This window comes from Desmodus rotundus, chromosome 7, assembly GCF_022682495.2.
Source record: "Desmodus rotundus isolate HL8 chromosome 7, HLdesRot8A.1, whole genome shotgun sequence".
NCBI classification, from domain to species: domain Eukaryota; kingdom Metazoa; phylum Chordata; class Mammalia; order Chiroptera; family Phyllostomidae; genus Desmodus; species Desmodus rotundus.
In genome coordinates this window covers 21,651,847-21,665,942 of record NC_071393.1, presented here as the reverse complement: position 1 = coordinate 21,665,942, position 14,096 = coordinate 21,651,847, and the positions used below count along the sequence as shown (strand labels likewise).

Below are 14,096 nucleotides of genomic sequence, written 5' to 3'. Positions count from 1 at the left end.
CAGTAAGCAAACTGGTTGTCGTTTAGGGTTCACAAGTATTAGCGAGATGCTATGAGGAAGAACGTAGAAACAAATGTTCCAATTGTGGAAACAGAGAGAAGGTGGAATCGGAAATACTAAATATTGCCAATGTTGATCTGAGCCGGTTTCTTTCATTCACAAGGGCAACCGACTGTCTCCTCAGTGCTTCTTGAGCCCCTACCGTGTCCTGGGCACCGTGCCGGGCTCACGAGGCCAAGCGCCTGCTCTAAGGGAGCTCAGCTTCTGCATTTAGCACGACTGCTGAGCTGGCAGGTCAGCAAGAGGTGGTGGACGTGGGTGGGTGGTGCGAGTGACCTCAGCACAGCACCTCCCATGATATCCTTGGGGAAACACGGAGTGACGCGCCTGGGTGGACAACAGTGTGAATGAGTCAGCTCCTCGGAAGGAGGGCAAGAGAGCGCAGACAGATGGCAGCTTGGGGCAGGCTTCTGGGAGAGGGCTCTGTGCTTCCCGCTTAGCCCTCTTCTTCAGTGTTTCTATCAGCCACTTAGAGGGCATCTGCAGAAATGCCCAACAAATGTGGGTGACGTGAAACTGAGATCCGGAAGATCCTCACACATGTTGGCCACGTGCTGAGTCTAATAAGATTCCTTTCCATCTAAGAAGCCAGAACTTACCACTTCTAACATTTCGGTCAAAAAACCCCACAAAAACAAAACAAAACAGTAACGTAAGTGCAGCACAGGGGCGACCCGGCTTAGCAGCAGTGTTTTGGTTGACAGCCAGTCCATTCTGTCCAAAGTGTCGCACGTCCGTCAAACACACGCACGGAAAAACCAACCTGAACTAAGGCTAAGCGAGGCCGTGATAACAGAAGCACCGTTCTCACGAAGCTCCTAGTCCCCGGCCCGGAACGGGTGCAGGAAAGCACATTCAGAAGAGTGTCAATTAGGCGAAGGGACTCTGCACCACATCCTATGAGGAGTGTGGGGAGGAATCCAAATTGTGTAAGAGAGACAGCACCCCTTGGGAGAGGGGGACGATGGAGAGACACCAGAGCCCCCTTCGAATAGCTGGACAAAGGAGTAGATTCTACCAGTTTCAGTGAGCTCAGAGGGTGGAACTACCAGCAGAGCAGGAAGTCTATCTGAACTGAGACAGACTTGGGCTCCCCCGGAAGAAGCTCCCAAGCCTTGGGGCTCCCCAAGGCTTAGACAGGCTGTCTCCCAGAGACTGGCTGGGCCTGGCGGAGGCTGACTGATCAGCTGGGCCCCTGTGCAGGGTAAGGAAGCATTCTAGCTGGGTGGCTGGGGTAGGTGACATCTGAAGTCCCTTCCCACACTAGCAGGCTCGGACTCCATGGGTGTGCTTTAGTTGCCCCCGCCCCTGCACAGCGCTGGGGCGCGGCTCGGGCTAGGCGTTGCCTCGTGCGTAACAACAGTGCTGGGGAAACTCGAAGTGCTCCCCAGGTGGAGGGGTGATGGCTGTTATTAACACAAGATTCCCAGGATGTGTTTCTTTCCTAAGCGAGGCATCTCTGCCTCTGTCTGCACAGCCCGTTTACAGGTGAAATGCGAGGCAGTCTGCCGTGATCCACGGAGACCACAGCGCACTCCGCACCCGCTGCGCAGGCAGCAAACTCGGGACGGGGGTGTGGGCGGGGCACCACACAGACTGGAGGACAGGCCCTTTTCAACAAGGGGAATGAGGCAGGGCAGAGGAGGAGGGCCAGCCACACGCAAACAGTGTCTGGGGGAATTTCTGGAAGATCAGAGAAGCCTCAGAGAGTGGAAGGAGCAGGGGATCCATGCCTGGGTTTGATGCTCCTTTGTTAATTATTAGCTACACATTTTGGGACAAACTCCCTGAACTTTTGGAGGCTTGGTTTCCTTATACGTGAAATGCAGGGGTAACACCTATGCGGGCTATGAGGGTTAATCAAGAGAACAGGACGATGGCTAGTGGATGGGGGCGGGGGTGGCAGCATTCCCTGGAAGGCCACCGCTGGGAGCTGTGGGGCTGTGTCCAGAGCCTACACAGGGTCCTAAGGTCCAGCCTCCTCTAACCCTAGGGTCCTTTCTCTGGGCAAAGACCCTGGGCCACCGCTCCACACTCCTGCCTCCATAGATGCTACAGCCGCTGGATTCTGTCCTCCAGCTGGACCCAGGCCTGCCTTAAGCTGGGAGCCAAAGGGCCTTGACTGACCTTGGTCTGTGGCACCTGGAGATGGACGTCCTGACCCTGCCCCCATCCTAAAACGCAGTGGGAAGACTGGGGGTTTGTAAGCTGTGTGTGCAGGGATGCAGAATCTGGAGGGGCTGACGGTGCAGTCTGACCATGGACATGAGCTGGAGGTGCTCCAGGGGGTGGCGTAGGGGGAGCCAGAGAGCAGCACGCCTACCTGCCCACCTCAGCAGCTCTTACTGCTCTTGGGATGCCCCACGGAGGCCTTCTCTTCTGTTAGGTGTCACCCCTGTGCCATCGTGGGGCGGAGTGGGCACATCAGCTCTAACAAGCTGGTGACACGATTCTGCAGCTTTGTGCTCAGCACAACCCCCTGCAATAGGTTAGTGTGATCCCCTTTCTGCGTGTGGGGAGCCCGAAGCCCACAGAGAAGAAACTTCTAGACAACACAGACAGTTTGTGCAAACGTTGGGGGAACAGCCAAGGGCGTTCTGATGGAATCACACCGCGTGAATTATTGTATGTAATTACTTTCCTCCGAAGAGGAGCATGGGAAGATCCCCCCCCCCCCCACCCCCAGGTGAAAAGGATAGCAGAGAGGAAGGGCACTGGAGTCAGAATGAAGCTTCACTTCGCAGCACATGCTCCTGGGTCTCCACCCAGCTCACTCGGTCCCCACCGCGGTCCCCGCTTCTCCCACCCCAGGACAGTGCTTTGGCGTGGAGCCCGAGTAGGAAGGCACGGGTGGTTTGTTAATCGAAGGTGGCTCAGGGCTACTTCCTTCGGAGGCTATGGAGGAGCTGGGGGAACTGAGGCCTGAGAAGCCCAAGCCTGCAGGGTGCCCAGACCCAATCATGGTTGGCCACTGCCTGCTGCCAGCTGCTACTCAGAATTCCTCTCTTCTGCTCGTGGGAGGTGGCAGCAGGTGGGTCAGCATGGGGACAACACCAGGTTTTTCTAGAACCCCATAGGAAGTTTGAAGAAGACCCTGGCATGAGACAGAACTGAATTCCCCTTTGCCGTTCACTGCTCGGCGACCTTGGATGTGCAACTCGATCATTTGGGGCTCAGTCTGCTCGTTAGTGAAATGTCGGTGATGCTCCCTCTCTCCCACCAACCTCATGGGGATCGCCGCCTCCTTCACTGGGTGCTGGCTGAGCATCAGGGACGGCCAGGCCCCCTGCTCTGGGCCTCCATAGGGTTCAGCTGTGTCTGCTTCCTTGCCTCTCTCAGCCCGTAGACAGCGGACCCTGGAGGACAGGGACCCGTCTTTCCTGTTTCCTGTGCAGCCCTGGTGTTCAACACAGAGGGTCCAGGTATCCACTGATGCAGAGATGGCTGGTGAGAGTGGGCGGGCGTTTTCATCAAATGGTACCTTTTTAGCTACTGATTTACCTTCTTGAGCCCAGGTGCTTCAGGCTACAACACAGAAGTCACAGCCCCCGATTTACGGGGCGTGGTGACATCCAGCCCAGAGCTGGAGACGATGGGATGCAGCTTGAAGTGCCCGCAGGGCATCTAAGGAACTGGATTCCCTGTCTGCGTGACGTGGGCGAGTTGCTCGCCATTTCTGAGCTGGGGCCTCATCTGCAGAACGGCGCCACAATATGTAATGCCCGGGGCGGTTAGAGGTAGGAGATGGTGTGTGCAGAGCAGCTGGCACTTGGAAGACACTCAGCTTGTGGGGTTACGTGAATGTAATCCACGTGGCCTGCAGCCCACGTCCACTTGCTTCTGTCACGTGGGCTACCCTAAGGACCCTGCCCCTGCTCATACAGGCTGCTTGCCCGTATAAGCACCCAGGGGAGTGGGAGAGGGCACCGCGGTGTTGTGGAAGGTGACATTACCCTAGCTATGTCACCTGGGGCAAGAGACTCAGCTCCTCTGAGCTTCTGTTTCCCCTCAGATAACACTGGAGCTGCTAACGCCTCCTCCCAGAGCCGCGGGAGACCACAATGAGGGTGCAGTGCACACAGTGGGTGTTTCCCCTCTGAATGCAGCCCCACACTCTGCCCGAGACACCCCAGCACCCACATCCTCCACGCCCCCTGCGTACAGCCTTCCCCCACAGATGGCCCTGCTCTGTGACTTTAAACCCACCAACTTCTCGCAGGGTCCTTTCTGCAAAGCCTGGACAACCTAGGCCTGCAGCTTCTTAGCATGTCCTCCTCAGCAGACGCCCTCCCCAGGCAGGGTGAGAGCTGCCTGCAGCCAGGGCCCGCCCCACCAGGCCACGGGACACAGGAGGTGGCACAGGCCTTGCCCACTAGGGGCCGCGCTGGGCTTGGCCAGGAGTGGGTACTCCCTGAAGCCCAGGGCCAGCGGCAGAGAGGGATCTGGTTTCCTCCTGACCAGGAGGGAGTCCAAGGACCTGGGGGAGGTCAGGGCTTGAAGTCATTTGGTAAATAGGAGGTTGGGCCTGAACAGGTGGGAAGCAGCAAGGGACACGGCCGATGTTCTGGGGGGGAGGGCACTGCCGCAGGCCTGGGCCTGCTCACTGACCCTGGCCTTGTCTCCAGTGTAGCACCTGCCCCTGCGTGGTACCGGATCGGACCCCCTGTGCAGGGCTGTCTGAACCCGCCCTGAGATTTACATCCTGGGGCCTCTGCTCCCACAACCGCCTCTGCAGGAAGTGTTCACGAGCCCGCCCGGGCATAAGCCCACTCCTTTTCCCACTCTGCTGGGGCACTGAGTCTCCCAGGAAGCCTTTCCCGATTCTGCATGCCCCCCGCCCCAGGTAGCCGCAGCCCCAGCCTGGAGTGTCTGTGTGTTAACCCTAACACCGGGGACACTGTGGGGCCCTTCCCTGTCTGTCTGCCTGGCGGATTGGTTTCCCAGCTCCCGTTACCATGTTGGCTCATGGTGGGCTCCCTGCGTGGTTGTCGAATGACTGAATGACCAACTGAATGGGGGGATGAGTGAGTGATGTGTTAGAGGCGCAGGGATCCAAACTGGGATGGGGTCAATGAGGGCTCTTCCAACTATCCATCCCCCATCCCCCTGCCCAGTGAACACAGGAGGGGAAAGGCTGGCAGCAGAGTCTGGAGGCCCAATTTAGCTCTAGGAGGCTCCGGGAACAGCAGGCCTGGGTCACCTGCACTGGTCCCTGGCCAACGGGTGGGACGGGCCACAGAAAAGTCACCTGGTGGTGTAATGCGGGGGTCTTGACTAACTAACAGGTCTTAGTAGAACTCTAGGCAGCGGCTCACAAAAGGGGGTTTGTGAAACGTACGCCGGCCCTGCCCGGACCTCTGGGGTGTTACTGACGTGTGGCTCGTAGGAGGGAGGCCGTGGACTTGGGCCCGAGTCTTTCACATCCCAGCTTGTGCACTTCCCGGGGAGCTGTCTGCCCCCACCCTGCCGTCCATTTCCAGGGAGCCCCCTTGATTATAATAGTGCCAACCCATGATTGCTAGGGGGCCCTTTAGGGGCGCGTCAGAATTGCAATGTGAGCACGTGTGTCTGCGTGTGAGAGGGGTGTTTACCGCTAGAAACACACACTCGATATGCCTATTGTGTTCCTAACACAAAGGAGAGTACTTCAAGTTCAGCCCAGTCTTGGCTACTGGACACGTCTGGAAGACAGAGCAAAGAGTCAGCGTCAGTGCCACGGGGGAGAAGAGGCCGAAACCCCACTGTGCCTGCCGCCTCTCGTACCCGCGCTCTCGGCGGCCCCGTGAGGCAGGAGGGCAGAAGCGTTCCCATCTTCTCCGTGAAGAAACTAAGGCCCCCAGTGGACTGGGAGCTCCGCTAGGGCAGGAACGATTCATTTTGTGTCCCCAGGACACTGCGTGCGGTCTGCAAGGCCCCAGGAGGTGCTCCCTGCGTGTGGGACGGGCAAGTGAGGAGAGAAACAGCAGGGAAATCCCTCGCCTGCGTTTGTACAATTCGTCAGCAGTGGGGCTGGGACCCAGCCTGGGGTTCCTGGACTTCTACTCGTGTGTGGGGTCACCCACTCCTCCTGCTGCAGAGCAGGAACGCCAAGGGCAGTAGACACCCTCGGCCCCTGCTCCCCCCACCCCCTCTCCCCGAGGGGCCCTGCAGACCCTGGAGCTCCTGGAAGGTCTGGGGGAGGGAGGCAGGGCTCCTCGGCCTCGGCTACTCCATCACCTGTTCCCTGATTTATTTTAAGCTTTGTATACTGCGGCCATTAACTATTTTTGTAGTTGTTTAGGGCACCCGTCCTGCTTGGAGGTGAGAGGATAAGACAATAAAACCTCTCTTCTTTGGGTGAATATCAGAATTCAGGTACCAAGCGCATCGGATGGAAAGCCTGATGCGGCCATCGGCGTGGCGGCTGGCTCACAAGCCTTGGCGCTGGCCCGTCCTCCCCTAAGGGGGGATGTAAGGGGCCCACAGTGGGACCTGATGCCGCTTTGCCTTTTACACGTGAGGACTCCAGGGCTTGAGTGAGTTGGAGCTTGGGGGTATGTCCAGGTTAAAGAGTCTGGTGGCCCGAGTGGCCAGGGGGAGAGGTCACGGTGCACAAAGAGAAGAAAGGCCCAGCAGAAAATTAAAAGGAAAGAGAAGAGTCTGTTTGGAGCTCGTTTGGATGAGTCAGAGCAAGGGCAGGCAGGTCGCCCATAAGGTCCCTGGGGTGCTGCCCCCAGGGGCACAGGGAGCTGTCAATCACAGCCACAGAAAAGGCTTAGGGGGACGTTCAAAGCTGCTGAATTAACCCCACTGCTGCAAAGCGAATGAGTTTCACAGGCAGCTGAGCAGAGGACCCCACAAGGCAGGGGCTCCAGCCCTTAAAGAGATGAGAGAAATGTAAAGTGGGAAACCATCTGAACCGGCTTCTGCCCCTCACAGCTGCACGGCCTGGGGGGGGTGGGGGCGTCCACAGCCAGGGGCCCAGCCACCCCCTCTGCCTCCACTTAATGACCCGGGCAAGGGAACCCTGACAGCTGATCAAAGGTCCAGCCGCCCAGGGTGTCTGCTGCCCAAGTGGGAATGCAGCAGGCCGCGGGAGGGACAGAGAGGTCGGCCTGCCCGACAAGGCGGCCCAGGGAAGGTCAGACAGCACCACCTTGGCCCTGGGTCCCCACGCTCAGTTTCATGGGGTCCTGAACACCATTCCCCCCACTCTGTGGTCTGCAGGAGGTTAGAGGGGCATGGAGGAACCCAGCTTGTGCCAAAGGGTCCCAAGGAAACGCCAGACTTCCTTCTGACCTGAGCTTCCAGCGCGGCCCTGAGCTGAAAGGTCTGACGGCGGCCCTGCCTCCCTCTGGCCAGTGACGAGGCTGCATCCGTGGTGAACCACCAAAGCTTCTCACTATTCAGTGTCATGCATCGACAGGTCACGCCGCATAAGTGCCTCGCTACCTGCACATCAGTTTGTCCCTAAACTGTTAACCGAGTGCCCTCACTCAGAGGGGCTGTGCCTAGCGGTGAGACCACACCCACCAGGACGTCTGCTTCCTGGTCTCATGCGTGTGTCCCGATGTGCTGGGGGCAAGCAGGCAGGGGAAGACCGAACACTGAGTACTAGGCCAGACACAGCGTTTGTCTTCTATAGGCCAAGGGCAAAGATGTTCGTGGAACGGTCTGACTGTGTCTACCTTGGAGGAAGAATGGGGGTGGGGTGCAGGTAGCAGGAGTTTTTGTGTGTGGATGAGGTGAGGGTGGGGGAGCTCAAATCCTGAGGCTTCCTGTGATTGCTGGTGGAGGCAAACGAAGGGAGAGCTTTGCTCGGTGGGTGATGCTGCCTGTGGGCCGTTACAGGAAATGGGAGGCCTTGAAGGGCATTTGGAGGTAGAGAGAGGGTACGTGAATGCAGGGTGTGTTCCCGGGAGTGAGAGGGTTGCTGTGCTACCTACCACGAGGATTCTGGGAGGGACAGAGTGAGGCTTGCTGGGAGGGGGAGCAACAGCAGAGAACCTAATAACTTCCAGAGTCCCTTTAGAATCAGTGGGATGCTGGGCTATGGGAGGGGGGCGTTGTGAGAGGCCAGGTGGTGGGTGGCCAGGCTGTGGCAGAGGCACAGAAGCTCACACAATATGGAGGGACCCCACACCTGGTCCGTGCAGGTCTCCCTGGAGACAGTGTTTTCCTTAAACCATCGTTGTAGAATGTGAGGATCCCAGGTGAGGCACCGCTGCCTTGCAGGGCACACGGGAGGTCGTGCTGGCCAGGGGCCCAGCAACAGCATGCACCTGAGGTGCTGCAGTCAGAGGTGGCAGGGGCTGCGGCTCTGGCAGAACTGAACGGGAAGCCACCAGGAGGAGGAAGCTGGTAACAGGAAGGTTTCCAGTGTCGCTGCCTTTGCGCTTTCTGAGCTCATGGCCTGTTGTTAGTGCACATAAACTCAGAGCGGCGTCCTCACTAGTGATCACAGAGCTCCCCCGTGTCGGACAGACACCGACGCAGGGCCCAGGCGCTGAATGACCGTTACCCCGCTTGGTGTGCCCCATGGCACGGGGCCAGGACCGTTGCTGTTCCTCTACTGAGCAGGAGGAGAAGAAAAAAAAAAACTCCTCATTTTTAATAACTTTATTCCCTAAACTTCAAAAATGAAATTGCCAAGTTAAGAATTTGCCTTGGAAAAAAAATTCTAATTTATTATAAAGAAGGTCCGGGGCTTGGGAATTTTTTTAATGCAGATTCCTAATTTTCCAAAGTGAGGTTCTCCTGTGCATTTGAATAGATTATGCTCGGTGCTGCTAGCCCTTAGCACAACGGGAACATTATTAAAACGACTGCCCGGGTCTCAGAGGGAGGGCCCCGCGTCTCGCTGCCTTTTTCATTTTGGGGACTTCATATCAGAGACTGTCCTTTCTGACTGTGGGAGAAATTGGGTTTCTGGGGAGGCTATCTGGAGATGTGCTCAGCTCGGCAGGCCTTGAGGAAACAAGTCACACTGGGTCCCCCGGTAATGAGATTAGACCTCAAGGAATGAGGAGGAAGTGGGGATCCTTTCCACAGGGCTTCTTGCGCCTGCTCCACGCTCCCACTGGGCCTGGCTTTCTGAGGACACCGAGTGTCAGGGAGCGGCTGGTCCTCGAGGATAATGAGCGCTCGAGGGCCGTGGAGCGGGGCTTCCCCTGAGAATCGGGCTCAGCCTCTTGACATCATAACGCAAGGAAGGCAGGAGGACCAGAGCAAGTTCCCCAGCAGGACACTCACAGGGAAGACAGTCCTCTGCACGAGCCACTCTCGGAGTGGGGAGGAGGGCCTTCTGAAAGCCGGCTGGCCTCCAAGTCTAGCACTGGCCCAAAGGTCGGCCTTTCCAAACCGGGAGCCTGTGCTCTGGTCGCGGTACCCACCACTGCCCTCCCACCCCCTCCCCTGCTGCCCTAACTCCTCCCCTGATTCCCGTCAGGTCCGTCAGTTTCCTTGGGAACCAGCTCCGGCCCAGGGAAGCCTGGTGACAATCTAGTCATAGCCTAGTGGCCTAGCCAAGGCCATAAAGACCCCCGACCTTGGCCTGGTGACAACCATGGATGTGAGATTTCCTGTCACAGTCTTCATTCCCGGATATCTGGTGTCAGAAATAGGTGTGTGGCTTCCCCAGGGCAAATTATTCCCTTGCTATAAATGTGAGTTCTTTTCTTTTTTTTTTCTTTTTTCTTGCCTTCTTCCTTCCTTTCTTCTTTTTTTCTTTCTATTCCCTTGCTGTAAATATGAGTTTGTTTCCTTCCTTCCTCCCTCCCTTGCTCCCTCCCTTCTCTTTCTTTTAATGGAGTAGTTTCAATGGTGAAGCACTGGTGACCCTGCAGAGAGGGGAGCCGTGGGACAGCCCCTGTGCTGGGAAACTGGAGCCTCCCTTTCTCACTCAAAGGGCCAGCGCAGCTCAGTGGTGGCTTCCGGGACACTGAGCGCCTGAGCGCTGCGGCCCCACCTCCACACCCTCCGTGGGCAGCTGGGATGCACTAAGGCTCAGCTATATGCGGAGGCCCCTCTACCAAACTGCACCCGGATCAGCATTTGTGGGCAACATAGGCCCTTCCTGCAGCTCTCCTGCTCATTCCCAGCAAACCCAAGGTGCTCCCAGCTGCCCAGACAGCAGAACAGGTTGGGGGAGAGGGAGCAGCTCCCAGTTGCCAATTCGGTGCTCTCTGACCTCCTGGTCAGTCCCTGAGCCTTGGGTGTGGGGGTGAGGGCTTTCGTGCCCACCACCTGCCAAATGCAAGCGTTGTCCTCTTGCCGCTCCCATTGCTACTGTGGGTCTTGGGGAGCAGCATCCCACTACAAAAGGAACAGCCAAAGTTCCTGCCTGTTTACCGACACCCCAGGGCCCCCAACACTGCCTGAGCGGGTGAGGGCACGGGTCCCGCGCCTGCTGAGAAGGATGATGCTTGTCCCCGTTGTGGACCCTGGGCTCCCAGGTCAACACCAGTCCGAGCCGCCTGTTCTTCATTCACTCCATAGAAGGAAAGGGCCCGACTGTTGTTCGCCTGAAGCTTTCGAACAGCGGAGCTGTGTCAGTGCCAAGTCCAACGTGGGGTGATCCATGGAAAGCTACCGGCAGGGCAGGGGTTTGCTGGGCATGAGAGTAGGTGGGGGGGAGCTGGGAAGGAGCCTGGAGTTGATGTGTGGGAGCAGGGGTGCGGACAAAAGGAAGTGTGCTCGGAGGTTGGTGCATGGCCCTTCGGCAGGCTGAGGAGTCAATGGGTTTACTTGCTGGACTCTCTATAAAGTATAATCCCCAGGGGAAGGACAACAGGACAGGTAGAGTGACCACTACATGTTCCCTCCAGGCTGGGGTGTCGGGGCGAGAGGACCTATTGTGAGCAAAGGTCTGCCTGCCCTGCGCCTGCCTCTTGGCCTCCTGCTCTGCTGTGCAGGGCTCTGTGTCTCCGTGAGCACAGCCGTGGTTGGAGCGCCTGTGAGAAGGGGTGTCAGGGGAGGGCAAAGGTGGGGAGGACTGAGAAACGCTGCCTGGTACACAGCACCACTGCACATTCGTTCAATGAATGAATGAACAGTCTAGCTGGCTGCATTTCACATGACAGATACTCGATAAATAATTATTGAATTAACATTGACTTGTGAGACCAGGATAGAGAGAAAGGACAGTGGGAAGGTCAAGGTCAGCAGATGGAGGCTTCCGTGAAAGCAGAGTATCGCGACTAAGTCGGAGTCTCAGAAGACAGAAGTGTGGGTCGAGGCACAATGGGGGAGCGAAGGTTGGAAGTGATCAGCACTAGGACGGCAGAAAGCCCCACCCACAAAAGCTGGGCCTGGCTTCCAGGAGGAGGGCAGAGGCCAAAGGAAGACAGGGCCGGGATGCGGCCTTCCACAGGAGCTGCGGCCAGATGGGGGTCTTTGGGGAACTGGGGAGCTGCTGTGTCTGAGCCGAAGGACGGAAACCGGGGACCCGAGGGAAGAGTAGGAGGGCGTAGAGAAACAGGCCTGGCCTTTTTCTGGGTAAAAGCTGAGCGAGTCCTGAAGGGAAGGGAGATTCCTCTAATAGGCAGGCAGAGAAGGGGGCACAAAGGGACTCTAGTGACCATGAATGGGCGGGGGGATGATATAAAGGAGCGTCTAATTAAAAAGTTTCCCCGAACACTTGGAGGCAGATTCCCTCTACCTGCGTCTCCCCAAGCAAGGGGTTTGGGGCACTCGTCTGATGTCTGCTGTGAGCAGAAGCAGACCTGGGCGAGGACAGAGCCATGGCGTGGTGCTCTAGGCAACGGTCCTAGCTGCTGGCGAGTTACCCAGGTAGGGTCTGGGCCCTGTGCGTGTCAAATGCAACCACTCTCGTCCAGGGTCTGCGTTTGCTGGGCTCTCTCCAGAGAGGCCTCCCCAGGCCTGACAGGGAAGAGCCCGGAGCATGCCAGGCCCTGGCCTTGGCCCCTGCAAGGCCACACACCCCTCCCGTCGGTTAGTGGACACTCACCTGTGGACTGTCCTGGTAGGGTGGGGGAGGGACATTTTGCGTGGCCATCATCGTCAGAGCTGGGGCTGGGGAGGCATGTTGCATCATGGGATTGATTCACATCAAGGATCTGTGGCAGGAGAAAGGGGGCCACACGTTAATACTGAGCACTGGGAGGCCGAGAACCAACAGGTGGACACCTTCTCAGGCTGGGCCACCTGGACTGACCAGACACAGCAAAGGATGAGAGCCCTTTAGGGGACCAACTGGGAGCTCCGGGGAGAGGCCTGGGAGGGGCTTGCTGTGTAATTTGACGCCAAAGAATCGATATTCAAATCAGATGTAGAACAACCTGTACACAGCCATGCTTAGTTTAGCATCAGCTGGGGGTGGGGGCTGGGCGGGGAGGAGAGGGGGCAGGGGCGTGGCTGGTGGCCACACAGGGCACACGGAAGACCACGGTGCCTTCCTAGTCCCAGGCCTTCTGAGAAGCCTGCAGCACTGTCCCGGCACTTCGCCCTTCCAGCTCCAGTCCCCCACCTCTCTGCCCACTCCCAGGTGTGCTCACCACACCCCCTAGTGGTGGGAGGGGACGTGGGGCTCGGGTCCCCTTCTCAGACTGGAGGGTGGAGAAAGCAGCCCCAGTGACCTGGGAACACCTGAGAGCGTGGGGAGCGCCCAGCACCTGCGGGTCTTTCTACGTGCATGTTTGCGATTACGGGCGTGTGGGCGCTCCCCGTTCTGCGGAGGGAGACTTTCCTGCGGGTTCGTCCTCGCGGAGTCACAGCCGTGCAGGGCCCAGAGGGACCATCAGAGCCCAGTGGTCCTCCCCCTTCTTACAGAGGAGGAGATGGAGGCCAAGGGGAGTTTGGGGGTGGGGGTGCTACTGAACAGGGATGGAACCCAGGTCTCCAGGTTCCCAGTTCCTGGACTCCTCTACTGCATCCCGATCCCCACCCTATAACGGGACAGTGACTGCCCCGCTGGACCTCAAGGCTTCTTCTTGACCCAGAACGTGCTGCCCTAAGTGGAGACAGCCTGGCAGTGCCCCCCGAGGTAACAGGATGCCCAGAGAGCTGTTTAGCTCAGCAGGTGCCCTGAAATATTTAGCGCTGGAAACCACAGGCTAGCTTCCTGACAGGCCTACCCCTGTGGGTCCTGGAGAGGCCTGAGAGCTTCTGTGGGTGCAGGACCTGGCCCCCCCAGGGGAGGGTGCTGATGAGCTGAAGTCTTTCGTGAAGACTCTTGTCCTTGCCCTCACTGTCTCCTCCCACCCGCCCTCCCCAGGGTCTTTCAGAATGTGCACGTGCCTGAATTCTGGGGGAGTCTGAGGGTGTTCTGGAGCTGCCTGATAAAGGGGGTGTGTATGGGGGGGGTTCTTTTTTGGGAAGAGGAGAGAAGGTCAGTTCTGGCTGACCCGTGTCCGAGGGACCAGGTCTGGTTTCCACCACAAGTACAGCGAGTCACTCGGATGACAGGGATAAATGTCACCACGTGCACAGAAACGGCACTGGGGGAGCAGGGGGTGGTGCAGATGGAGGAAAGCTGGCTCTTCTCTTCGGGGCGCACTATGAGTGGAGGCAGGCCACGGGCAGTCCAGCAGGAGAGGGGAAAGGGGAACGGAGGTTTGGGGGGTGAGGGGGCTTTTCCTGTGCTGACAGGGAGGACGCAAGTCACTCCCCGCAGCCTCTGCTGCTTACTCCTTGCCACCCCACCCCCCTTACTGCAGAAGATGGCCGCCAGGATGCTTCTGCAACAGAGGCGCCCAGGGCCACCCTGTCTCACTGAGCCCTCGGACCCAGATTCGCAAAGAGGCTCCAAGAGGCACAGAGGGGAGCCTCGTCTTCGGGAAGGGAGCCGATGCCCGTTTGCGTGTGAGGCCTTCGTCTGGGTGGCAGCGAACATGCCAGGAAGGCAAGAGCAGAGTGGAAGATTCCAGAGGGGAAAAGAACATACAGGCTCCTTGAGCAGGGTATAGGCTTCTTTCGAACTTCCCGAATTAAGGCTTTTGAGAGATTCGAATGGGTGCGGAATCTCTCTCTTTTGGACCCTGAGAGAATAAAGACAATAGGGGGTATGTCGGGGGTGTGCTGGGCTCAGCCTTTCCTGG

At 58.0% G+C, this 14,096-nt stretch overlaps 1 protein-coding gene across 3 annotated transcripts in view; it reads right to left on the bottom strand.

The window, feature by feature from the left end:
• PKNOX2 (PBX/knotted 1 homeobox 2) overlaps window positions 1–14,096 on the bottom strand; it is a 285,563-nt gene that overhangs the window by 62,761 nt on the left and 208,706 nt on the right. For 2 of the 3 annotated variants that reach the window (XM_045192863.3, XM_024557448.4), the window contains exon 4: window positions 12,008–12,116. In XM_045192863.3, coding sequence (XP_045048798.2) covers window positions 12,008–12,094 — 87 coding nt within the window. In that variant the 5' untranslated portion in view covers window positions 12,095–12,116. Of the gene's footprint in view, window positions 1–7,338; window positions 7,442–12,007; window positions 12,117–14,096 lie in introns of those variants that run through there. The other variant, XM_045192864.3, reaches the window with a different exon arrangement.